This window comes from Panulirus ornatus, chromosome 53 (genome assembly GCF_036320965.1).
Source record: "Panulirus ornatus isolate Po-2019 chromosome 53, ASM3632096v1, whole genome shotgun sequence".
In the NCBI taxonomy this organism is placed as follows: Eukaryota; Metazoa; Arthropoda; class Malacostraca; order Decapoda; family Palinuridae; genus Panulirus; species Panulirus ornatus.
Genome location: NC_092276.1, coordinates 7,984,466 through 8,012,368, shown reverse-complemented (window position 1 = coordinate 8,012,368; position 27,903 = coordinate 7,984,466). Strand labels below are relative to the sequence as shown.

The following is a 27,903-nucleotide window of genomic DNA, read 5'->3' as shown; positions in this document are numbered from 1 at the left end:
GGAATTTATTAAAAAAGGGGGTGACTGTATTATTGACTGGTTGGTAAGGTTATTTAATGTATGTATGACTCATGGTGAGATGCCTGAGGATTGGCGGAATGCGTGTATAGTGCCATTGTACAAAGGCAAAGGGGATAAGAGTGAGTGCTCAAATTACAGAGGTATAAGTTTGTTGAGTATTCCTGGTAAATTATATGGGAGGGTATTGATTGAGAGGGTGAAGGCATGTACAGAGCATCAGATTGGGGAAGAGCAGTGTGGTTTCAGAAGTGGTAGAGGATGTGTGGATCAGGTGTTTGCTTTGAAGAATGTATGTGAGAAATACTTAGAAAAGCAAATGGATTTGTATGTAGCATTTATGGATCTGGAGAAGGCATATGATAGAGTTGATAGAGATGCTCTGTGGAAGGTATTAAGAATATATGGTGTGGGAGGCAAGTTGTTAGAAGCAATGAAAAGTTTTTATCGAGGATGTAAGGCATGTGTACGTGTAGGAAGAGAGGAAAGTGATTGGTTCTCAGTGAATGTAGGTTTGCGGCAGGGGTGTGTGATGCCTCCATGGTTGTTTAATTTGTTTATGGATGGGGTTGTTAGGGAGGTGAATGCAAGAGTTTTGGAAAGAGGGGCAAGTATGAAGTCTGTTGGGGATGAGAGGGCTTGGGAAGTGAGTCAGTTGTTGTTCGCTGATGATACAGTGCTGGTGGCTGATTCGTGTGAGAAACTGCAGAAGCTGGTGACTGAGTTTGGTAAAGTGTGTGAAAGAAGAAAGTTGAGAGTAAATGTGAATAAGAGCAAGGTTATTAGGTACAGTAGGGTTGAGGGTCAAGTCAATTGGGAGGTAAGTTTGAATGGAGAAAAACTGGAGGAAGTAAAGTGCTTTAGATATCTGGGAGTGGATCTGGCAGTGGATGGAACCATGGAAGCGGAAGTGGATCATAGGGTGGGGGAGGGGGCGAAAATTCTGGGAGCCTTGAAGAATGTATGGAAGTCGAGAACATTATCTCGGAAAGCAAAAATGGGTATGTTTGAAGGAATAGTGGTTCCAACAATGTTGTATGGTTGCGAGGCATGGGCTATGGATAGGGTTGTGCGCAGGAGGATGGATGTGCTGGAAATGAGATGTTTGAGGACAATGTGTGGTGTGAGGTGGTTTGATCGAGTAAGTAACGTAAGGGTAAGAGAGATGTGTGGAAATAAAAAGAGCGTGGTTGAGAGAGCAGAAGAGGGTGTTTTGAAATGGTTTGGGCACATGGAGAGAATGAGTGAGGAAAGATTGACCAAGAGGATATATGTGTTGGAGGTGGGGGGAACGAGGAGAAGAGGGAGACCAAATTGGAGGTGGAAAGATGGAGTGAAAAAGATTTTGTGTGATCGGGGCCTGAACATGCAGGAGGGTGAAAGGAGGGCAAGGAATAGAGTGAATTGGATCGATGTGGTATACCGGGGTTGACGTGCTGTCAGTGGATTGAATCAGGGCATGTGAAGCGTCTGGGGTAAACCATGGAAAGCTGTGTAGGTATGTATATTTGCGTGTGTGGACGTATGTATATACATGTGTATGGGGGTGGGTTGGGCCATTTCTTTCGTCTGTTTCCTTGCGCTACCTTGCAAATGCGGGAGACAGCGACAAAGCAAAAAAGAAAAAAAAATATATACATTATGGGAAGGTAAGACTTCCATCTATTTCACCTATTACAGTTCATGTATTAAGTATGAAATGACTGAAGAGAAGTGTAGGAAATATACAACAATTGCAATTTCATTGTGTCATTCACCAATTATAAATTAAATGTTTTGAACTTAAGTTGATCAAAGTATTTGTGATGCTCAGAAATCTAACTCTAGAAACAAATGTTTCCCCTATTTTTCAAAATATACAAAAAGGCAAGTTTTCCCTCGAGTATGTATGTCATATATATGTTTAAGATTCCTCTGCAATTCAATTTCTTGGAATTTTAGATTTTATGGGCAGTATATGGTGTGTTATAAGGGCCTCCAGTCCCTAACCCTGTATTTACAATGAAAATTGATGAACTGAACTTTGCATAAATGAGATCACATGATTGCTCAAAATATCTTGACAGGTTTGTATTGTATGTGACTGCAACCAAAGACAGAATGAATATCAAGACACAGATACAATAACACTAGGTGTTCAACAAGTGGTCTTTACTCAAATGGATCATAAAATGTAAATGAAAGGACTTACGCTTTAGGGCCTTCATTTTTCCAGATCTTTAGGAAACAGTCAAAGGTGTTCTTGTACTTGCTGGCTTCAAGTCCCTGCATTCTGGTTTTGACAACATCAATTGGAGTATTACCAAATACAGACACTGCACCAGCTAAACCACCAAACAAACCTAAAAGAAAGGGTCATTCCTGCTGTGACTACTTTATCATTATCAACATTTTATTTTTTCTATTTATTTATTTTGCTTTGTCGCTGTCTCCCGCGTTAGAGAGGTAGCGCAAGGAAACAGACGAAAGAATGGCCCAACCCGCCCACATACACATGTATATACATACATGTCCACACACACACAATATACATACCTATACATCTCAATGTATACATATATATACACACACAGACATATACATATATACACATGTACATAATTCACACTGTCTGCCTTTATTTGTTCCCATCGCCACCTTGCCACACTTGGAATAACATCCCCCTCCCCCTTCATGTGTGCGAGGTAGCGCCAGGAAAAACACCAAAGGCCCCATTCGTTCACACTCAGTCTCTAGCTGTCATGTAATAATGCACCGAAACCACATCTAGCTTTCCACATCCAGGCCCCACACGCTTTGCATGGTTTACCCCAGACGCTTCACATGCCCTGGTTCAATCCATTGACAGCACGTCGACCCCGGTATACCACATCGTTCCAATTCACTCTATTCCTTGCACGCCTTTCACCCTCCTGCATGTTCAGGCCCCGATCACACAAAATCTTTTTCACTCCATCTTTCCACCTCCAATTTGGTCTCCCACTTCTCCTTGTTCCCCCCACCTCTGACACATATATCCTCTTGGTCAATCTTTCCCCACTCATTCTCTCTATGTGATCAAACCATTTCAAAACACCCTCTTCTGCTCTCTCAACCACACTCTTTTTATTTCCACACATCTCTCTCACCCTTACATTACTTACTCGATCAAACCACCTCACACCACATATTGTCCTCAAACATCTCATTTCCAGCACATCCACCCTCCTGCGCACAACTCTATCCATAGCCCACGCCTCGCAACCATACAACATTGTTGGAACCACTATTCCTTCAAACATACCCATTTTTGCTTTCCGAGATAATGTTCTCGACTTCCACACATTCTTCAAGGCTCCCAGAATTTTCGCCCTCTCCCCCATCCTATGATTCACTTCCGCTTCCATGGTTCCATCCGCTGCCAGATCCACTCCCAGATATCTAAAACACTTCACTTCCTCCAGCTTTTCTCCATTCAAACTTACCTCCCAACTGACTTGACCCTCAACCCTACTGTACCTAATAACCTTGCTCTTATTCACATTTACTCTTAACTTTCTTCTTTCACACACTTTACCAAACTCAGTCACCAGCTTCTGCAGTTTCTTACATGAATCAGCCACCACCGCTGTATCATCAGCGAACAACAACTGATTCACTTCCCAAGCTCTCTCATCCACAACAGACTGCATACTTGCCCCTCTTTCCAAAACTCTTGCATTCACCTCCCTAACAACCCCATCCATAAACAAATTAAACAACCATGGAGGCATCACACACCCCTGCCGCAAACCTACATTCACTGAGAACCAATCACTTTCCTCTCTTCCTACATGTACACATGCCTTACATCCTCGATAAAAACTTTTCCCTGCTTCTAACAATTTATATATTCTTAATACCTTTCACAGAGCATCTCTATCAACTCTATCATAAGCCTTCTCCAGATCCATAAATGTTACATACAAATCCATTTGTTTTTCTAAGTATTTCTCGCATACATTCTTCAAAGCAAACACCTGATCCACACATCCTCTACCACTTCTGAAACCACACTGCTCCTCCCCAATCTGATGCTCTGTACATGCCTTCACCCTCTCAATCAATACCCTCCCATATAATTTACCAGGAATACTCAACAAACTTATACCTCTGTAATTTGAGCACTCACTCTTATCCCCTTCGCCTTTGTACAATGGCACTATGCAAGCATTCCGCCAATCCTCAGGCACCTCACCATGAATCATACATACGTTAAATAACCTTACCAACCAGTCAACAATACAGTCACCCCCTTTTTTAATAAATTCCACTGCAATGCCATCCAAACCTGCTGCTTTGCTGGCTTTCATCTTCCGTAAAGCTTTTACTACCTCTTCTCTCTTTACCAAATCATTTTCCCTAACCCTCTCACTTTGCACACCACCTCGACCAAGACACCCCACATCTGCCACTCTATCATCAAACACATTCAACAAACCTTCAAAATACTCACTCCATCTCCTTCTCACATCACCACTACTTGTTATCACCTCCCCATTAGCCCCCTTCACTGAAGTTCCCATTTGCTTCCTTGTCTTATGCACTTTATTTACCTCCTTCCAGAACATCTTTTTATTCTCCCTGAAATTTAATGATACTCTCTCACCCCAACTCTCATTCGCCCTCTTTTTCACCCCTTGCACCTTTCTCTTGACCTCCTGCCTCTTTCTTTTATACCTCTCCCACACATCTGCATTTTCCCGCTGCAAAAATCGTTCAAATGCCTCTCTCTTCTCTTTCACTAATAATCTTACTTCTTCATTCCACCACTCACTACTTTTTCTAATCAACCCACCTCCCACGCTTCTCATGCCACAAGCATCTTTTGCGCAAGCCATCACTGCTTCCCTAAATACATCCCATTCCTCCCCCACTCCCCTTACCTCCTTTGTTCTCACCTTTTTCCATTCTGTACTCAGTCTCTCCTGGTACTTCCTCACACAAGTCTCCTTCCCAAGATCACTTACTCTCACCACTCTCTTCACCCCAACATTCTCTCTTCTTTTCTGAAAACCCCCACAAATCTTCACCTTTGCTTCCACAAGATAATGATCAGACATCCCTCCAGTTGCACCTCTCAGCACATTAACATCCAAAAGTCTCTCTTTCGTGCGCCTATCAATTAACATGTAATCCAATAACGCTCTCTGGCCATCTCTCCTACTTACATACGTATACTTATGTATATCTCGCTTTTTAAACCAGGTATTCCCATTCACCAGTCCTTTTTCAGCACATAAATCTACAAGCTCTTCACCATTTCCATTTACAACACTGAACACTCCATGTATACCAATTATTCCCTCAACTGCCACATTACTCACCTTTGCATTCAAATCACCCATCACTATAACCCGGTCTTGTGCATCAAAACCACCAACACACTCATGATCTTTCTTCTCATGCCCAGGTGCATATGCACCAATAATCACCCATCTCTCTCCATCAACTTTCAGTTTTACCCATATCAATCTAGAATTTACTTTCTTACACTCTATCATATACTCCCACAACTCCTGATTCAGGAGTAGTGCTACTCCTTCCCTTGCTCTTGTCCTCTCACTAACCCCTGACTTTACTCCCAAGACATTCCCAAACCACTCTTCCCCTTTACCCTTTAGCTTCGTTTCACTCAGAGCCAAAACATCCAGGTTCCTTTCCTCAAACATACTACCTATCTCTCCTTTTTCTCATCTTGGTTACATCCACACACATTTAGACACCCCAATCTGAGCCTTCGAGGAGGATGAGCACTCCTCGCGTGACTCCTTCTTCTGTTTCCCCTTTTAGAAAGTTAAAATACAAGGAGGGGAGGGTTTCTGGCCCCCCGCGCCCGTCCCCTTTAGTCGCCTTCTACGACACGTGAGGAATGCGTGGGAAGTATTCTTAATCCCCTATCCCCAGGGATTTTATACAAATATTTTCTATTTTCTTAATATTATTATGAGAGTTTCTTAGTCCACAACTGCTATAGAGTAAATGAAAACTTTCCAGTTTACAGGTTCAGTTTCTCAACTCAATTCTTGGTATCCTCTTTGAACATCTACTTTTTATGAAAATATACATATTTTTTGTCTTCATACTTACCTACAATCAATTTTGGGACAGGTTTTGTCGGATCTCCTCCACGGTATCTGTCTTTACATGTTTCCATGACATAGAAACGCATTGCCTGATTGCTTCCCTGTTTCATAATAGTTGCAGTTACCCCCTGGTAAGTTCCACGGAATCCTGAAAAATATAGCAAGCTTAATTTAGAAATGAAAATTAAAACAACAGCAGTTTACTGGATACAAATAAATATTAACAGCTGACTCCTTGATTCTATTCTTTAAAATGCTTACAAAAATCAAGTTTCAAATAATATGGAGGTTTCCAACTACCAAATTTCATTATCAAAATGTTATTTTGAAACTATCATACATTCTCTGTCAATCCTAGGTATCATTCATTTCATATGATTTTCTGTCTGTTCTGTCTCTATGAAAAGATTGTTATTTGGGTTTCAGTAGGACATTTTCATAAAATTATGTAACTATTTCTCAACTGCAGAAGCTGGTGACTGAGTTTGGTAAAGTGTGTGGAAGAAGAAAGTTAAGAGTAAATGTGAATAGGAGCAAGGTTATTAGGTACAGTAGGGTTGAGGGTCAAGTCAATTGGGAGGTGAGTTTGAATGGAGAAAAACTGGAGGAAGTGAAGTGTTTTAGATATCTGGGAGTGGATCTGGCAGCGGATGGAACCATGGAAGCGGAAGTGGATCATAGGGTGGGGGAGGGGGCGAAAATTCTGGGGGCCTTGAAGAATGTGTGGAAGTCGAGAACATTATCTCGGAAAGCAAAAATGGGTATGTATGAAGGAATAGTGGTTCCAACAATGTTGTATGGTTGCGAGGCGTGGGCTATGGATAGAGTTGTGCGCAGGAGGATGGATGTGCTGGAATGAGATGTTTTGAGGACAATGTGTGGTGTGAGGTGGTTTGATCGAGTGAGTAACGTAAGGGTAAGAGAGATGTGTGGAAATAAAAAGAGCGTGGTTGAGAGAGCAGAAGAGGGTGTTTTGAAGTGGTTTGGGCACATGGAGAGGATGAGTGAGGAAAGATTGACCAAGAGGATATATGTGTCGGAGGTGGAGGGAACAAGGAGAAGAGGGAGACCAAATTGGAGGTGGAAAGATGGAGTGAAAAAGATTTTGTGTGATCGGGGCCTGAACATGCAGGAGGGTGAAAGGAGGGCAAGGAATAGAGTGAATTGGAGCGATGTGGTATACCGGGGTTGACGTGCTGTCAGTGGATTGAATCAAGGCATGTGAAGCGTCTGGGGTAAGCCATGGAAAGCTGTGTAGGTATGTATATTTGCGTGTGTGGACGTATGTATATACATGTGTATGGGGGGGGGTTGGGCCATTTCATTTCGTCTGTTTCCTTGCGCTACCTCGCAAACGCGGGAGACAGCGACAAAGTATAATAAAAATAATAAATATAATATTCTCAACTAATCTAGTGCAAAACAAATCTAATGTGAAACAAATACTTAAGCACCTTGAATTAATTTCTTTTATGCTCTTCTTCACTCAGTTAGTTTCACTTGTCTACAATTCAGTTACTGCAAACATTTCTTCATCTTTCTACTTAGTTTTCTGCTAAGACTTCAAGCCCTCTTGGTCATCATTTCCTTCCTATCTAAAAGAACTATCCTATCAAAATATGATCAAGTCAACTTAAGAGCTCTGAAAGTGAAATTATGTCATTTCCCACGTTCTTTCTTCCTTACATTTTATGTTTTATACTCATTTCCACCATCTTTCTTTTACATAGTCCTCGACTTTGAAGATATTTCTATTCTCTTCCACCCATCATGAAAGTTCTCTTCACATTAAGATTATTTTTACACTATATACCTCCTCAAGCAACTTTAATTTCTTACATATTCTCTGAAAGTGTAAAATTTTTTTGATACATCATATGCATTAAAAAAAAAAAAGAGTCAATTAAATCAAGCTAAAATCTTTTCACAAACCTTGCTCTCTTAGGATACATTTCACACCATGAAAGAACCCCCTAAATTTTGGTTTTTCTGAGCGTTGGTCATTGATGAATTTGACTTTCACGGTCTCCATGGGTGTGACCGCAAAAATTGCCTCCGTAATTCCTGCTCCCAAACCACACAAAAGCCGTTTAGCTGGGGATAAATTACCCTTTTCATCTACACTGTATTTTTTGAACTGTTCAAAGGCACCAAATCTGCAAAAAAGGAAGGAAAATATTTCAGGCAAGGAATTTGAATAGCTCTGATTGGAGGAAACAGTGTAGTGACATTATCATTAGGAAAATAGCATCAACAAGACTGTCTTCACAGGAAAATCTTTACTGGCCAACACTTAAATATCCAGAAAGTTTGTCTATATATCTATCTATACCCCTAATGCCCATTCCCTTCTCGAACTCCCTCTTGGGGGTGGCCATGGCAATGGCGTCTCCATAATAAGGGAACTCCAGTGCCAGTTCTTAGCAAGTTTGTGTGCATTCCTAATACCATCCTAATACAAACGTAATTGCAGTAATATAACCATTCAATTTCATCCTGCAAGTGTCAGCCTGTTTTTAAAGCTTCATTAAAGTTCATGCCACTAAAATGGTTTCCAACACAAATGCTCAGTGGCATTGTTTGGAGTTTTCCAGCCAAGTGTTACTTGCTACATACCACTAGAATGACTGATACTCATATGTGCTAACTCTTGCATTCACAAGCAATTTATTTATTTATCTTTTTTTTTTCTTTGTCACTGTCTCCCGCGTTTGCGAGGTATCGCAAGGAAACAGACGAAAGAAATGGCCCAACCCACCCCCATACACATGTATATACATACGTCCACACACGCAAATATACAAACCTACACAGTTTTCCATGGTTTACCCCAGACGCTTCACATGCCCTGATTCAATCCACTGACAGCACGTCAATCCCGGTATACCACATCGATCCAATTCACTCTATTCCTTGCCCTCCTTTCACCCTCCTGCATGTTCAGGCCCCAATCACACAAAATCTTTTTCACTCCATCTTTCCACCTCCAATTTGGTCTCCCACTTCTCCTTGTTCCCTCCACCTCCGACACATATATCCTCTTGGTCAATCTTTCCTCACTCATTCTCTCCATGTGCCCAAACCATTTCAAAACACCCTCTTCTGCTCTCTCAACCACGCTCTTTTTATTTCCACACATCTCTCTTACCCTTACGTTACTTACTCGATCAAACCACCTCACACCAAACATTGTCCTCAAACATCTCATTTCCAGCACATCCATCCTCCTGCGCACAACTCTATCCATAGCCCACGCCTCGCAACCATACAACATTGTTGGAACCACTATTCCTTCAAACATACCCATTTTTGCTTTCCGAGATAATGATCTCGACTTCCACACATTCTTCAAGGCTCCCAGGATTTTCGCCCCCTCCCCCACCCTATGATCCACTTCCGCTTCCAAGCAATTTATATATAAACTTATTGTCTAAAGATAGTTTGCTGTTTCTGAAAGTAAAGTTTGATGCTTGAAATGTAAGTGTGTTGTAACTACCTCTTTGTCTAACTTGAACCTATATGATATCATTTTTTTTGCAGGGTAAGTATTCTCGAACTGACTGGTTTTCAGGGTTTAGTGACTCTAGTAGCCATGAAATGGGCAAATCTCCTATGGTGTAAGAGATGAATGAGGATGTGCCATTCCCAGAGGGAATCCCTTAGCTCTCATAAAGAGTCATCACCCCCTAGCTATAATAATTTTTGTTGGGGTCTCTTCGAAGATCATCATCATCTAAGGGAAATCTAGTGAAAGTTTTTATTTTGGCATCTTCATTTTGAATTTTCTAAAACAGGTACACATGTAGTAGAAAGGGAAGAGAGTGCTCAACTGGTGATCTTGTACATGACATGCACATTGATTTGTATGACTTTGTTACCAGTGAGAGGGGGGAGCTTAAACAGTAAGGTACTAACTGTCCCCATGATTCCTGCTCCTAAGGTATACCCCCTTGCCTACATATCCATACAAGAGAGACTTTTCTATCAACATGTATCATAAGTAACAATAGTGAGAGATGCAAATGTATCATATGAGCTACAGTTAATTTTCACACTCGGTAGTCTTGTAATTGTAAACATTACTGCTGGCCACTTGAAAGAAGTGATCACCTAACCCTTGAAATGAGCTGCATAATAAAAGGGAAGTGCTTGAACACAAGAGTCAATGCTGAATAACAGAAAGTACAAAGTTGGATTACTTTGAGACTTACAGCATTCAGGGAAATAAGATTGAGAGACCAAATTTCAAAACCTGTTTATAGAGCACTGCTATATTAGATTTTGAGACCTCAACAGGGAGGGCATTTATATAACAACAGTAAGATACTGTAAGGGAAAGATGTATAAAACATTAAACAAATGGTTTCATATGTAAAAAATTAAAAGGAACTGAGTCACACTTAGGAATCTAATTCAATTCAAAACTTTTATTCTCAAAAGAGAAGGATCCCTATCCACAATACAGTGAGGTGCCTGTATTACAATATTACCAGTTTCAACTTGCTCTACACATGCAGGCATCATGTAACAATTCTATGTTTACATCAATCATGTTAATACATCCTATTCATCTGATACTATCATTTACCTTATCAACTCTTGTTCTAAACCTAGAGTATGTTCAATGCCTGAAAATAAAGCTCAGCTGTACACTTTTCTTCCACAAAAGAAGTCTTAGACCCTTATCATAATCCTCACAACTTACTCTGTATTCCTATTCTCTTATATATTCTAGTGTTTTTGCCACAATTACAGTGTCTGCAAAATATCTTGACCACCTTCCTATGGTTGTGATCAGGTTGCCCCACATCTTTTCCAAAGTGGATGAACTTAAAGCCTCTAACCTTTCCTTCTAATTCTATACTCTAAATTTTGTGTAACATCTTTGTTGCTCTCCTCTGATCCTTCTCTATTAGCTATTTGTGCATCTTTAGGTGAGGTGACTAAACTTGATAACCATATTCTAATTTTGGCCTTATATATGATGGAAAAAGCTTCCTGAATAATTTACCTATGAACTTGGATGGTATTCTGATACAGCAGAGAGCTGGTCTTTGCTATTCTAAAGTGAGACTCTAGCGACAGGTTAGGGGAAATGTAGACACAAAGTCTCTCATGCTGATTCCTGTGGCTTGTTTCCAACTAGCTGATGACAATATTGGGGCCTTCTTTCAATATGATGCATCCTTACTGCTTTACATATATTTGGATTGCTCTTTATCATCTACATATTAAGTGAACTTTGGAGTTTGTCAAGGTTTCCTTGTACGGTGATGCAGTCCACTGTTTTCACTTCCATCCATGACCTTTGCATCATCTGCATAGATATTCAGTTAGGAGTCCATACCTTCAGGCAAGTTATTACAAAGATCAAGAAGAATAACGGTCCCGGAAGAGAACCTTGTAACACTCACCTGGCTATGCTGAACCATTTTGAGAAAGTTCCTCTAACAAGCATCCTCAATTCCCTTACACTTTAATAATCATAATCTATCCATCAATGGAGTTTCCCCTTTATTTCTGACTAGTGATCCAACTTCTTAATTAGCCTCCCAGGCAATACAATGTCAGATGCTTTCGGCAGTCCAGATACAAACAAGACACCTAGCCTTCCATTTTGTCTATGACAAAGCACACTCTCACATAAAAATGTAAAAGGTTTGTTAGATATGACATGTTACACCTGCTGTCTCTCACTTAGGTAATGTCTCATCTGGGGAGCCATGCATTTGCTTTATGATTATCTTTTCCAGAGCCTTACAGATCATACTCATTAGTGAGACTAGTCTGTGGTTCAGTGTCTATTCCCAGTCTCCTTTTATATAAACAGGTATGACATTTGCCCTTCTCTACTTGTTTGGCAATGTGCCTCTTTTCAGAAACATCCAGTGCAATATTGTGAGGAGCCTGTCTTGGGTATTTGCTCTTATCTTCAGTACAAATGGTGAAGTTTTGTCAAGAATACGAACCTTGTATAGGTTAGGACCTTTCAGTATTTCATTAATGTCTTTTCTAGTTATTTCATTGTTTTCGAAAGCCTCCACTTCCACTCACTGGTGATGGGACAACAGTGTCCTTCACTGTGAAAGCACTTCTGAACTTGTTCAGTTCCTCACATATCCTTATATCATCCTATACAATTCTTCCTTCTGAATCCCTGAGCCTCATTACCTGATTTTTAACTGACAATTCATTCCTGATGAATTTATGGTAATTTTTTGGATTTTCTCCTACCCTGCTCAAAATATTCTTTTCAAAGTTTCTTTGTTCCTCCTCTATTATCCTGCTATGTTCATTCCTTGCTCTCTTATTCTTGGCAACAGCTGACTGGCTAAAGCGTTGCCTATATCTCTGACCCTACATATCTCAAAGCTCCTTTGCTTTGTGAAATCTTTTACTGAACCATTCTTACCTCTTTTCTAGCATTCCCTCCATATCTGAGGCTAAAGGTACCCACATTCTTACTCCACTATAAATTTCACAGACTCTCTCACCACAATGCCCTTTGTCCTCGACCAGTGAACTCCATTTCCCAATCTATGTCACCTGAGGAATTTTTGTGTTTGTGCGTTCCCTTTTCAAGGCCAAACTGTAACATCAAAATGTTTTGGTTGTAGGTACTTCAGAATCTGGGCCTGGTTGTAAGCTACCACACATTGGCCTTGAAGGCCATTTTAAGGCCACTAAAGGTTACTATAGCCCAACTCAGCTTCAAGCATTACACTTTGTTTACTACATCCATTAAAATAGGCAATCTAGCTGTCATGACTTTAATGAAGGCACCTCATGATCAAAGGTGGGATCAAAGGTTGCGAGACTCTAACCTCAAAAGCCAACAAAAGCCACCTGTCAAAGTTCACATTTGATATAGTTTCAAGTGGCAACTTGAGGCCACATATTCTATGTGTATATACTTCAGACTCTTAGCAAGGTTTTCATTTACTGCACACTGACCTTGAAAGTAGTTTTCAGGCCACAACAGGTCACCAAAGGCAAACCCAACTGTATGCTTTACACTGAGTTCACTACACTCATGCAAATAGGTAACCCAGCTACTTCACTGCACTCATTAAAGTAAGCAACCTAGCTAAGGCGACCCAGATACTTTATTACCCTCATGCAAAATAAGCAAACTAGCGGCCTCCAATTACAATCAAGGTACCACAGGATCAAAGGCAGTCAGTGTCCAGGGGTACCAGAGCCTATCAGAATCTAGGCTGGGTTTTAAGCTACTGGATGTCAGCCTTGAAGGCAATTTGGAGGCCATCAAATGCCATCCCAGCTTTGTAGATTACTTAATTTGCTGTCCTCATTCCAAATTGGCAAAATGAGAACCTCAAACTGTAATGGAGGAACCGGTAACTAAGGATCAAAGACAGAATTCAAAACTACTAGAGGTTGGCCTCAGAGGTTAACAAAGGCCACCTTTCATGGTTCAGACATACTACAGCTTCATGTACCTCATAAGAGCCCTCCAAATTTTGAGTGTAGGTACTTCAGAATCAGAGCAGTTTTTAAGCTATGGCACAGTGGCCTTGAAGGCTGTTTTCAGGCCTCCAAAGGCCACCTCAGCCTTACAAATTATGATTAGTTTGTTGCACTAAATCAAAATAGGTGACCTAGCAGCCTCAAATAGTGATGACAGTATCTCAGGATCAAATGCAGGATGCAAAGTTACCCAACCTCATAGATCAACAAAGGCCACCTTTCACAGTTCAGAGTCATTACAGCTTCATGGTACTCAATCACCTTAGAAATGACTATGCATTTCAGTCTTTCAACAGTCAGCCCACTTGAAAGACAAAAAACATCTAATTTGATACAAAAAATTTTCTTATAAAATCCAATTTTCTTCCCTGTGCACTGCTGGATAACCTTGCCAGGTCATTCACAGTGCTTTCTTCATCAAAATGAATATCTTTAGTTACCTCTTCTTCAATATGACAATTTTTCATAAGCATTATAATTGACTTGATCCATTTCCCCTAGATTCTACCCATTTCAAGCTTACATATTAATACTTATGGGAGAGATTTTGAAGACAAGAATCAAGTTGAATTTGAAAGACAAATAAGAGCTAGAAATGACTATATTGCAAATGGAAGCAAGAGTGAGATATGAAGACCATAGCTAATACATCAGAGGAACATCAAAAACTACTCCACTAATTCATAAGGGGAAATCAATGGTAAAGGACCAAACCACCAAGGGCTTACAAGGTAAAGTCATTGATAAGAATGAGGATATATTTGAGGAGATGAATATGAAGTTACAGAGTGTGTTAACACATGAAAGCCAGAATTACAGTGTGTGTTAACACATGAAAGCCAGGAAAGAAGATATCTTGAAAAATACTGATACAATTCCAGTAAAAGACTATAAAGCACCACTATTGCCTGTATTCAGAAAGTGTGTGGAGACCCTCGTCAAATCACTAGTGATTTTTAAAATCTCCCTTAATGAGGGGAAAACGGAACAAAGCACCAATACTAAAAAAATAGTGAGAGAGAAGTATCACTGAACTATAGGCCTTATGATTAACAAAAATGACTTATATGATACTAGAAAAAACTAACTGTGAGAAAATATGGATTCAGAAGGAAAAATGTAGAACCTGAAAATCTCCTAGATTTCTATTACAGAAAAAGCAACATCCTAGAGAAAGAGGGATGGGTAGGCACTCTACATATTCTTAAACTACCAGGACATTGATACTGATCCCTACAGATGACTGATGATGAAGCTAAATATCCAAGTTGAGATCTAAAGATGGCTACTCAATTGGACTGACAGCTATCTTACCAAGAGTGAACAGATAAAACATGTCAGATGACTTGCTAAATGAGGTGGATTCATTGAAGAACATTTTTGGTGATGATACTAGAATCATGGAAGAAGTGCAAGTAAATGGACAGCAAAATACTGCAAAGAGAACTTGACAACATCCAGTAATAGTAAGACAAATTGGTAAAGAAAGTCAACCATGGAAAATACTAAATCACAAAGATAAGTTTTAAAGAGATCATACAATGAAAGCCACTTAGTTAGGTATGTAACCCTGACTCCTTTTATGGGCCTTGAGCTTCAAGGCTGCATCTCAAGTAGAAGCAGGATAAGGTTTGCTCTTTCCATGCAAGAAGGTCCTTGACTATGATGTACTCTTTTCTATCTAGTGACAGTAATATAACCTCGACAAAGATGACTTCTTACTTGTGGTATTACCAAGTGTTAATGAAGTCCACTAACAGTGGTGAGTTATGTCAGGAGAAATGAATTACATGACTAACATGATTTTGGACTTGTCACCTGAAAATAATGCAAGAAGGATCACACAGGAGGCAAACTATACTTTGGTCAATGTCAAAACTGCCTTCAAGTACATGAACCCTAAGATGTTTAGAAAATATGAATGATGTACTGAAAATTTGCCCCAAGCATTATCATGCAGTGACAGTCTGGTTTCCTTACTTGAAAAGCCACATAGCCAAATACAGTATTAATAGTGTATATAGGTTTGTTTATATGGCTGGATGTTTGTAAGTCAAGTGTTTTACAGCATGGGGCTAGGTGCCAAATATTTCATATGGCAAACTGAAAATGTGAAGACAGTGGTGTTGCTTGCAAAGTGATCACCAGGAGCTAGGTCACAAATTCTATATCGATCCGTCATCAAATACAAGATGACTAAAACAAAACAATGTACTGGAAACCTTAAACGGTGCATTAGAAATATAAAAACTTGGTGTTCCTTACAAGTGTGACTGCCAGGGTTGAGATACAAAGCTAAAATACTTTGCCAGTACTAATGGAATACAACACTAAAATCAAAATGCGATATTACTTGACAAAAGCAATCACTTGCATATGCTTATTTACATTCTGCAAGCAAGAACAACTAATTCATCCAAAGCAACTCATGAAAAAGAGCACATGAGATAATACATGCTATAAATCATACTAACACATGAAAAAATTAGATGTCAACTCATGGAAATATTGAATTCACTTCCATTATAGTGGCATATACTCACTTAACTAATGCCTTCATCGGCTTATGTGTTTAAAGCATCTGAGGAATACCCTGAAGAACAACAGGACATATGGAAGAATGGAACGTTAAAAAATGAAGGGGTAAAGGGAACAGAGATAAAACAAGAGTGAACTCCTGTGGTGTTAAGCAGTAACAGGAAAATAAAATAGTCTTTCAAATTCTACCAACAATATTTCACACAAGCCTTTGTCTTACCTGCAAGCAGATTTGGGTATAGATCCATACAAGAGGACGGAAAGGCCCCTATAGAGACCCAGTACACCATGACTTCTGACTGTTTTTTTTACACAATCAACAATTCCATTATACTGTCTTGCTCTCCCGCTCTTCTCATCCAATTGCAGCTGCGTTTTGACATACTCAGTAGGGAATGTAATGCAGATCTCAATGCCACCAGTTATGCCACCTGGAAAAAAAATTTCATCCATAGAATATGTAGGACTAAATGCCTGTTTATAACTTCCATAGCAAAAAAAACATGCAACATCTGAACAACAAGACATAAATACTTCCAATATGACCTCACTCAAACATGCATAGCACTCAGTTCTTTGCAACTGCACTAAACTCCTCCTGTCTAAATCACTTGATAACTGACCACCAACCCTGTAGTAAAAGTAAAAAGATTACCCCTACGGCACACTTCAACCACATATTTTTAATGATTCCCATTGCCCTTGCAAATGCAAAACTAACAAAACATAGGCACCCCATAAAGGCTTAAAAAGTACTAAACAAATGTCCTCCCAACCTGGTCTTTAACTCCACTCCATTGGACATATATCCATCTGAAACTACAGTCCCTAGGCATGTAGGAGTTACAATTTCTCATCTGTGTTTTAGACCCCACCTATCCCTCCAGTATCAAAAACTCTGATTTTATGTACATAAAGACCCCTGAAGCCTGAAATGCAACTTCCTTAGCAAAGACATGAACATCTACTCCTCAAATGTCCTGCATCATCCCACACAGATATACACAAAAGACCACACTTTGTGACTTGTGGTTCCACCCAGTGAATAAGTCATTTTCTTGACAATGCATGAGCACCTTAAAACAGGATCCTGAGGAAAGAAACAAAGGATGTATCTCTCTTCAGACTCAAGGTAAATGAGGGTGATAAACTAAGTAAGAATGAAGTGATACTTTGGCATGAAAGGAAAAGTACAAAAGAGAAATTAGGTGTCAGAAAAGCAAACTTTAGATCTAACAAGGGAGAGGTTCTTTAAACAAGAAAAATAGTAAAGTCTGCAGATTAAATCTACCGAAAAAATATAGTTGAACCAATTATAAATTCTTGGCATTAAGATAAGACGAGAGATAAAGGTTAGTGTGTAGTGGGAACAGAGAGAAGTAATAGGGAAAGATATAAAGCATTACAATACAGGATATGGCTTCTAAAAAGAACTATTTTCTCTATAATGGCTTGAGGTGGTGTCCAGATATCTTCATACAATACTGGGATATTTCAAAGCATGCTTGTGACAAAGAAACAAATAAAGCATCAGACTGACTTTATATTACAGTCTCAGAAAAGAATGGTCATTAATGTCATAAACTGCAGCTTTTAGCCTGTGACAACAGTAGTAAAAGTATATGTGTTAAGCTATGCAGAAAAATGGAAACAACATTAAGATCTGGTTAGGCCAGTCTGGGTGAATACCTTGCAGCACTACCATGAGACTTCCTCTGTTCTTCAGAACAATGCACTCCAAAGAACAAGATCAATGTGAACTACATATACACATCTTTACCTTCCTGCCCCAGGAGTTCCATCTATAAACCTACTGCAATGCTCAGGAAGCCATACACTTCCACTGGGCAGGGCCATATGTCCTAAAGTGTGGTTATCTTGTGTGTGTTTATGAGGGGATAGTGTTCAGTGTCTTCATTATGGAAGTTACATCTGGGGCATAAGTGATTTTGTGGAATGTTGAAACATGTACGATAATTACTCAGTGAAACTGAAGGATTTGTATGTGGCATTTATGGATCTGGAGAAAGCATATGATAGGGTTGACAGAGATGCCTTGTGGAAGGTCTTAAGAATGTATGGTGTGGAATAAAGCTGCTAGAAACAGTGAGAATTATTTTTCATGGGTCTATGGTGTATGTACAAATAGGAAGAGAGGAGAGTGACTGGTTTCAAGAAGGTTGGTCTGTATCAGGAGTGTGTGATGTCACCATGGCTGTTTACTTTGTTTATGAATGGAGTGGTGAAGGAGATAAATGCAAGTCTTTGCGATAGGGGCAAGTATGCACTGTGTAGGGGATGGGGGGTTGGAAAGTGAATTGGTTGTTGTTTGCTGATGAAACAGCACTGGTGAGAGATTCAACTGAGAAACTGCAGTAGTTGATGAATTATTTTGAAAGTGCATGTGAAAGGAGGAAATTGTGAGTAAATGTGAATAAAATCAAGGTTATTAGGTTTAGCAGGGTAGAGGGATGGGTTAGGTGGAGAGTGAGTTTGAGTAGAAAAAATTTGGAGGAAGTGAAGTGATTTAGATACCTGAGAGTGGACATGGCAGTAAATGGAAGCATGGAAAAGAGTCATAGGGTGGGCGAGGGGGGACGAAGATTCTGGGAGCATTGAAAGGGAGGTTGTTATCTGGGAGGGTGAAGATGGGAATTTTTGAAGGCACAGTAATCCAAACAATGTTGTATGGAGGCAAGGCATGGGCTATGGATGAGGATGTGCAGAGGAAGGTGAATATGTTGGAAATGAAATACTTAAGAATAATATGTGGTGTGAGGTGGTTTGATCAAGTAAGTAATAAAAGGATAAAGTAAGAGAGAGATGTGGCAATAAAAACAGTGTGGTCGAGAAAGCTGAAGAGGGTGTGCTGAAATAGTTTGGACATAAGGGGATAAATGAGCGAGGAGAGGTTGACATATGGGGTATATGTGTCAGAAGTGAAGGGGACAAGGAGAAAGGAGAGAGCAAATTAGAGATGGAAGGATGGAGTGAAAAAGATTTTGAGAGATTGGGGCCTGAATATGCAGGAAGATGAAAGGGTACATGGGACAATAATATGGAACAATGTGGTTTACAGGGTCATTTTGCTGTCAATGGATGGTACCAGGGCATATGAAGCAGCTGGGGAAACCTATAGAGAGGTTTGTGGGGCCTGGTTGTTAACAGAGGAAGATCTTTCAGTGCACTGCACAAGACAACTGGAGACTGGACGAGATTGTGACCTTTCTTTGTCTGTTCTTGTCCCTACCTCACAAATGTGGGAAATGATGATCAAGAATGAAAAAACCAACCTTCACTTGGACCACTCACTCTCCTCTTTTCTTACTCATACCCAAACTTTACAGCATTGATAAAAACTTTGCACTGCTTCTAGCAGCTTTCCTCCCACTCCGTGAAAAGATTATAAAAATTAACCTCTGGGTGCCAAGGATCTGAAACCTGGTCCAACTGCATGGGAGTCTGGTGTGCTAACTACTGGACCACTGAGGAGACAAAAGCTTTCTATCTCAGACCAACCAATGGTCCACGAGAAACCTCACCACATCTCGTGACCTGAGCAGCTAGGATACAAGGCCCACATCCCATGGATTATGTGTAGTATTAACCAATTCTTCATTCCAGCAATACTATGGCAAAGTTTACCTTTGTGTGCAAAGGATTCAAACCTTAGTCCTAACACATGGCAGGCCAGTATGCTCTCTACTGGACCATGAGGCAACAAAAGCATTCCATCTTGGTGGTCGGAGACAACATCTCCCCCCACGACATCTTGTGACTTGAAAGGTCCATGCCCATCTCCAATTTGGTCTCCCACTTCTCTTTGTCCCATACACTTCTGATACACATATCCCATCTGTCAACCAATTGTCACTCATTCTTTCAATGTGTCCAAGCCATTTCACCACACCTCTTCAGCTCTCTCAACCATTCTTCTCTTCGTACCACATCTCTCCCTTACCCTATCTTTGCTGACTCGATCATTCCTTTTCACAGTACATATTGTTTACAGACATTAAATTTTCAACCCCTCCATCCTTTTCTGTATATTCTCATCTATAGCCCATGTCTTGCTTTCATGCAACATCATTAGAACTACTATACTTTCAAACATAACCACCAGATGGTGACCTCTTTTTCCACACACATTCCTCAATGCTCCCACAACCTTTGCCCCCTCACCCACCCTATGACTCACCTTCACCTCCATGGTTCTGTTCACTGTCACGTCCAACTCCAACCATTTTTGTACATTCTCATCTAAAGTCCATGCCTTGCATTCATACATCATCATTAGTACTAAAATACTTTCAAACATGACCACCACATGGTGACCTCTCTTTCCACACACATTCCTCAATGCTCCCACAACCTTTGCCCCTCACCCACCCTATGACTCACCTCCACCTCCATGGTTCCTTTCAATGTCATGTCCACTTCCAGGTATCTAAAACAATTCGCTGCCTCCAATTTTTTTCTGTTGAAACTCACACCCAACTAACCTGTTCTCTTTTTTGCTCTGCTGAACCTAATAACCTTGCTTTTATTCACATTTACTCTTAACTTTCTCCTATTATGCACCCTCCCAAACTTAGAAACCAACTTCTGCAGTTTCTCACCTGGATCTGCCACCAATGCCAAATCATCAGCAAACAAATTGACTCACTTTCCTGGCCTCCCTCTTCCTCTACGGGGTGCATATCAGCTCTTCTCTCCAGGACCCTTGCATCTACCTTCCTCACGACCCAATCCATAACAAATTAAACGACAAAAGTGACATCACACACCCCTGCTGGCTACAGACCCACCTTCAAGTAGGACCACTTAATCTCAGGACTGTCTATAAACTTGCATTTATGCCTTACTCTCTTAATAAAAACTCTGCTGCTACAATATTTCCTCCCACATCATATATTACTAACACCTTCCACAAAGCATCTTCATCAGTCATATCATATGCTTTCTCTAGATTTATAAATGGCACATACAAATCCCCGTCCCCTCTAGTCGCTTTCTACGACACGCGAGGAATGCGTGGGAAGTATTCTTTCACCCCTATCCCCAGGGATAATATACATATATATATATACACATACACACACACACACACACACACATACATATATATACATGTGAAAAATGTAAGAAACAATTTAGAAAACTGAAACTTCTAGCTTGAAATGAAATGAAAAAATGAATGTCACATAATGGTTCAACCTCTGGCTATGGAAAAAGGAAATGTTTAATTTATTTACACGGGAGCGGGGGGCCAGAAATCCTCCCCTCCTTGTATTTTTTTAACTTTCTAAAATGGGAAACAGAAGAAGGAGTCACGCGGGGAGTGCTCATCCTCCTCGAAGGCTCAGAGTGGGGTGCCTAAATGTGTGTGGATGTAACCAAGATGTGAAAAAAGGAGAGATAGGTAGTATGTTTGAGGAAAGGAACCTGGATGTTTTGGCTCTGAGTGAAACGAAGCTCAAGGGTAAAGGGGAAGAGTGGTTTGGGAATGTCTTGGGAGTAAAGTCAGGGGTTAGTGAGAGGACAAGAGCAAGGGAAGGAGTAGCAGTACTCCTGAAACAGGAGTTGTGGAAGTATGTGATAGAATGTAAGAAAGTAAATTCTCGATTAATATGGGTAAAACTGAAAGTTGATGGAGAGAGATGGGTGATTATTGGTGCATATGCACCTGGGCATGAGAAGAAAGATCATGAGAGGCAAGTGTTTTGGGAGCAGCTGAATGAGTGTGTTAGTGGTTTTGATGCACGAGACCGGGTTATAGTGTTGGGTGATTTGAATGCAAAGGTGAGTAATGTGGCAGTTGAGGGAATAATTGGTATACATGGGGTGTTCAGTGTTGTAAATGGAAATGGTGAAGAGCTTGTAGATTTATGTGCTGAAAAAGGACTGATGATTGGGAATACCTGGTTTAAAAAGCGAGATATACATAAGTATACTTATGTAAGTAGGAGAGATGGCCAGAGAGCGTTATTGGATTACGTGTTAATTGACAGGCGTGCGAAAGAAAGACTTTTGGATGTTAATGTGCTGAGAGGTGCAACTGGAGAGATGTCTGATCACTATCTTGTGGAGGCTAAGGTGAAGATTTGTATGGGTTTCCAGAAAAGAAGAGTGAATGTTGGGGTGAAGAGGGTGGTGAGAGTAAGTGAGCTTGGGAAGGAGACTTGTGTGAGGAAGTACCAGGAGAGACTGAGTACAGAATGGAAAAAGGTGAGAACAATGGAAGTAAGGGGAGTGGGGGAGGAATGGGATGTATTTAGGGAATCAGTGATGGATTGCGCAAAAGATGCTTGTGGCATGAGAAGAGTGGGAGGTGGGTTGATTAGAAAGGGTAGTGAGTGGTGGGATGAAGAAGTAAGAGTATTAGTGAAAGAGAAGAGAGAGGCATTTGGACGATTTTTGCAGGGAAAAAATGCAATTGAGTGGGAGACGTATAAAAGAAAGAGACAGGAGGTCAAGAGAAAGGTGCAAGAGGTGAAAAAAAGGGCAAATGAGAGTTGGGGTGAGAGAGTATCATTAAATTTTAGGGAGAATAAAAAGATGTTCTGGAAGGAGGTAAATAAAGTGCGTAAGACAAGGGAGCAAATGGGAACTTCAGTGAAGGGCGCAAATGGGGAGGTGATGACAAGTAGTGGTGATGTGAGAAGGAGATGGAGTGAGTATTTTGAAGGTTTGTTGAATGTGTTTGATGATAGAGTGGCAGATATAGGGTGTTTTGGTCGAGGTGGTGTGCAGAGTGCGAGGGTTAGGGAAAATGATTTGGTAAACAGAGAAGAGGTAGTAAAAGCTTTGCGGAAGATGAAAGCCGGCAAGGCAGCAGGTTTGGATGGTATTGCAGTGGAATTTATTAAAAAAGGGGGTGACTGTATTGTTGACTGGTTGGTAAGGTTATTTAATGTATGTATGACTCATGGTGAGGTGCCTGAGGATTGGCAGAATGCATGCATAGTGCCATTGTACAAAGGCAAAGGGGATAAGAGTGAGTGCTCAAATTACAGAGGTATAAGTTTGTTGAGTATTCCTGGCAAATTGTATGGGAGGGTATTGATTGAGAGGGTGAAGGCACGTACAGAGCATCAGATTGGGGAAGAGCAGTGTGGTTTCAGAAGTGGTAGAGGATGTGTGGATCAGGTGTTTGCTTTGAAGAATGTATGTGAGAAATACTTAGAAAAGCAAATGGATTTGTATGTAGCATTTATGGATCTAGAGAAGGCATATGATAGAGTTGATAGAGATGCTCTGTGGAAGGTATTAAGAATATATGGTGTGGGAGGCAAGTTGTTAGAAGCAGTGAAAAGTTTTTATCGAGGATGTAAGGCATGTGTACGTGTAGGAAGAGAGGAAAGTGATTGGTTCTCAGTGAATGTAGGTTTGCGGCAGGGGTGTGTGATGTCTCCATGGTTGTTTAATTTGTTTATGGATGGGGTTGTTAGGGAGGTGAATGCAAGAGTTTTGGAAAGAGGGGCAAGGATGAAGTCTGTTGGGGATGAGAGAGCTTGGGAAGTGAGTCAGTTGTTGTTCGCTGATGATACAGCGGTGGTGGCTGATTCATGTGAGAAACTGCAGAAGCTGGTGACTGAGTTTGGTAAAGTGTGTGAAAGAAGAAAGTTAAGAGTAAATGTGAATAAGAGCAAGGTTATTAGGTACAGTAGGGTTGAGGGTCAAGTCAATTGGGAGGTGAGTTTGAATGGAGAAAAACTGGAGGAAGTGAAGTGTTTTAGATATCTGGGAGTGGATCTGGCAGCGGATGGAAACATGGAAGCAGAAGTGGATCATAGGGTGGGGGAGGGGGCGAAAATTCTGGGAGCCTTGAAGAATGTGTGGAAGTCGAGAACATTATCTCGGAAAGCAAAAATGGGTATGTTTGAAGGAATAGTGGTTCCAACAATGTTGTATGGTTGCGAGGCGTGGACTATGGATAGAGTTGTGCGCAGGAGGATGGATGTGCTGGAAATGAGATGTTTGAGGACAATGTGTGGTGTGAGGTGGTTTGATCGAGTAAGTAACGTAAGGGTAAGAGAGATGTGTGGAAATAAAAAGAGCATGGTTGAGAGAGCAGAAGAGGGTGTTTTGAAATGGTTTGGTCACATGGAGAGAATGAGTGAGGAAAGATTGACCAAGAGGATATATGTGTCGGAGGTGGAGGGAACGAGGAGAAGAGGGAGACCAAATTGGAGGTGGAAAGATGGAGTGAAAAAGATTTTGTGTGATCGGGGCCTGAACATGCAGGAGGGTGAAAGGAGGGCAAGGAATAGAGTGAATTGGGGCGATGTGGTATACCGGGGTTGACGTGCTGTCAGTGGATTGAATCAAGGCATGTGAAGCGTCTGGGGTAAACCATGGAAAGCTGTGTAGGTATGTATATTTGCATGTGTGGACGTATGTATATACATGTGTATGGGGGTGGGTTGGGCCATTTCTTTCGTCTGTTTCCTTGCACTACCTCGCAAACGCGGGAGACAGCAAAAAAAAAAAAAAAAAAAAAAAAAAACATACAAATCCTTCTGTTTCTTCAAGTATATCTCATCTATTCTTCAAAGCAAACATTAGATCCACACATCCCCTACCACTCCTGAAATCACACTGTTCCTCCCCAGTCCAATGCTCTGAGCATGCCATTACCCTCTCAATCACCATTCCTTCTTTAATATAACTTATCAGGTATTCTTAACAAACTTATGTCTTTGTAACTTGAACACACACTTTTGTTTCCACTGCCTTCATACAATGGCACTACACATGCATTCTGCCAATCCTCAGTCACCTCCCCATGATGCATACATACCCTGAAAATTCTAAACTAACCAATCAATGATAGTCAACCTGTTTCTTAAGAAATTCAACTGAAATACTATTCACTCCAGCTGCCTTGCCACATTTCATGCTCATTCACTGTTTCCCACATTAGCAAGGTAATGTCAGGAACAGACATGAAAAGACCTCATTCACTTACATCCATTCCCTCACTGTCATGTGTACTGCACCAAACCTCACTCCTATTCACAACCGGGTCCCAATGACCTTTCTGTGGTTTTCCCTCACCTGCTTCATATGCCCTTGTCTAATCCACTGACAGAATGTTGTTGCCTATATACCCCACTGCTCCACTTCAATCTATCCTGTGCTTGCATTGTACCCTCCTGCATGTTTGGACCCCAAGATCTTCAAAATCTTATGAACTCCATCCCTCCATCTCCAATTTGGTTTCCCTCTTCTTGTCCCTATCGCCTGTTAATACATATACCCTCTTTGTCAACCTTTCACCCCTCATTTTCTCCAAAAGTCCTAACCATTTCAGCATATTTTCTTCAGCTCCCAACCATACTCCTCTTACAACCACACCTCTCTCTTGCTGTCTTCAACCATTTCATATACAATACAGTCACCTTCTTCCATACTTTTTTATCTAAAGCACACACTTTGTATCCATAGAACATCATCGGGACTACTGTACCATCAAACATGTCAATCCTTACCCTCAGCTCTCTTTCCACACATTTCTCAATATGCCCAGGACCTTTGCTCCCTAGCCACCCCTATGGCTTACTTCAGCTACCATGGTTCTAATCACTGCCATGTCCAATCCCAGGTATCTTAAACTGTACACTTCCTAATTCTCTCTACAAACTCATATTCCATCTTTCTCCTTGCACTACTACATCCAATGTCTTTGCTTTTTTTCACATTTAGTCTTGAGTTTCTCCTTTGGCTTAGTCTCCTAAAGTCAGAAACTAACTTCCTTATTTTCTCATTTAAATCTGCCAACAGCACAGTGTCATCAGCAAACAATGACAGCCTATCAAATACCCCCCACCCTAACAGACTGCAGACCAAAAACCTTCACATTCATCGACCTCACCGCGTCCATCCATTAACAGATTAAATAGCCATGGTAACATCACAACCCTGCCACAGACCCACCTTCACCTGGAGCCACTCACCCTACTCTCTTCATATATGCACACATGACTTACTCTCTTGGAAAAAACTCTTCACTGCCTCTAATAGCTTTCCTTCCACCCCATACATTTATATCTTCCAAAAAGCATTACTATCAACCCTATCATATACTTTATCTAGATCCATAAATGCCACACACACAAATCCTTCTGATTCTTTAAGTAATTCTTTAAGTAAACTAAAGTGGGCCAAGGCATTGACTTGGAGCTGGTATATAAGGATCATTACCATTATGGCATTAGGACTTTATAGCATGTATTGCAGAGTTGATACTAATATGCTCCATAAGATGTGGTAAATTTCCTCTCAGAAGGTGTTAGAATAAGTTAGTCAAAATACAATAATGGTTGTCAACTGCCACAAGGCGTCATTACGTCAGACAGCCACTGAGGTTTTATATTTTGAAAATAGGTTTTGTGATAAGTATGTGCCTTACTATCCAGGCATAATAGCGGGCCATATATATATATATATATATATATATATGAAAGTTGATGGAGAGAGGTGGGTGATTATTGGTGCATATGCACCCAGGCATGAGAAGAAAGATCATGAGAGGCAAGTGTTTTGGGAGCAGCTGAATGAGTGTGTTAGTGGTTTTGATGCACGAGACCGGGTTATAGTGATGGGTGATTTGAATGCAAAGGTGAGTAATGTGGCAGTTGAGGGAATAATTGGTATACATGGGGTGTTCAGTGTTGTAAATGGAAATGGTGAAGAGCTTGTAGATTTATGTGCTGAAAAAGGACTGATGATTGGGAATACCTGGTTTAAAAAGCGAGATATACATGAGTATACTTATGTAAGTAGGAGAGATGGCCAGAGAGCGTTATTGGATTACGTGTTAATTGACAGGCGTGCGAAAGAAAGACTTTTGGATGTTAATGTGCTGAGAGGTGCAACTGGAGGGATGTCTGATCATTATCTTGTGGAGGCTAAGGTGAAGATTTGTATGGGTTTTCAGAAAAGAAGAGTGAATGTTTGGGTGAAGAGGGTGGTGAGAGTAAGTGAGCTTGGGAAGGAGACCTGTGTGAGGAAGTACCAGGAGAGACTGAGTACAGAATGGAAAAAGGTGAGAACAATGGAAGTAAGGGGAGTGGGGGAGGAATGGGATGTATTTAGGGAATCAGTGATGGATTGCGCAAAAGATGCTTGTGGCATGAGAAGAGTGGGAGGTGGGTTGATTAGAAAGGGTAGTGAGTGGTGGGATGAAGAAGTAAGAGTATTAGTGAAAGAGAAGAGAGAGGCATTTGGACGATTTTTGCAGGGAAAAAATGAAATTGAGTGGGAGATGTATAAAAGAAAGAGACAGGAGGTCATGAGAAAGGTGCAAGAGGTGAAAAAAAGGGCAAATGAGAGTCGGGGTGAGAGAGTATCATTAAATTTTAGGGAGAATAAAAAGATGTTCTGGAAGGAGGTAAATAAAGTGCGTAAGACAAGGGAGCAAATAGGAACTTCAGTGAAGGGCGCAAATGGGGAGGTGATAACAAGTAGTGGTGATGTGAGAAGATGGAGTGAGTATTTTGAAGGTTTGTTGAATGTGTTTGATGATAGAGTGGCAGATATAGGGTGTTTTGGTCGAGGTGGTGTGCAAAGTGAGAGGGTTAGGGAAAATGATTTGGTAAACAGAGAAGAGGTAGTGAAAGCGTTGCGGAAGATGAAAGCCGGCAAGGCAGCAGGTTTGGATGGTATTGCAGTGGAATTTATTAAAAAAGGGGGTGACTGTATTATTGACTGGTTGGTAAGGTTATTTAATGTATGTATGACTCATGGTGAG

At 40.7% G+C, this 27,903-nt stretch overlaps 1 protein-coding gene across 1 annotated transcript in view; it reads right to left on the bottom strand.

Annotated features, from left to right (window-relative positions):
* Positions 1–27,903, bottom strand: part of sea (mitochondrial citrate transporter scheggia) — a 103,569-nt gene that overhangs the window by 15,255 nt on the left and 60,411 nt on the right. The window contains exons 2-5 of the mRNA XM_071692526.1: positions 16,369–16,579; positions 8,055–8,278; positions 6,127–6,270; positions 2,210–2,360 (exon numbers count right to left, since the gene is read on the bottom strand). Of these exons, the coding sequence (XP_071548627.1) occupies positions 2,210–2,360; positions 6,127–6,270; positions 8,055–8,278; positions 16,369–16,579 (730 nt within the window). The remainder of the gene's footprint in view (positions 1–2,209; positions 2,361–6,126; positions 6,271–8,054; positions 8,279–16,368; positions 16,580–27,903) is intronic.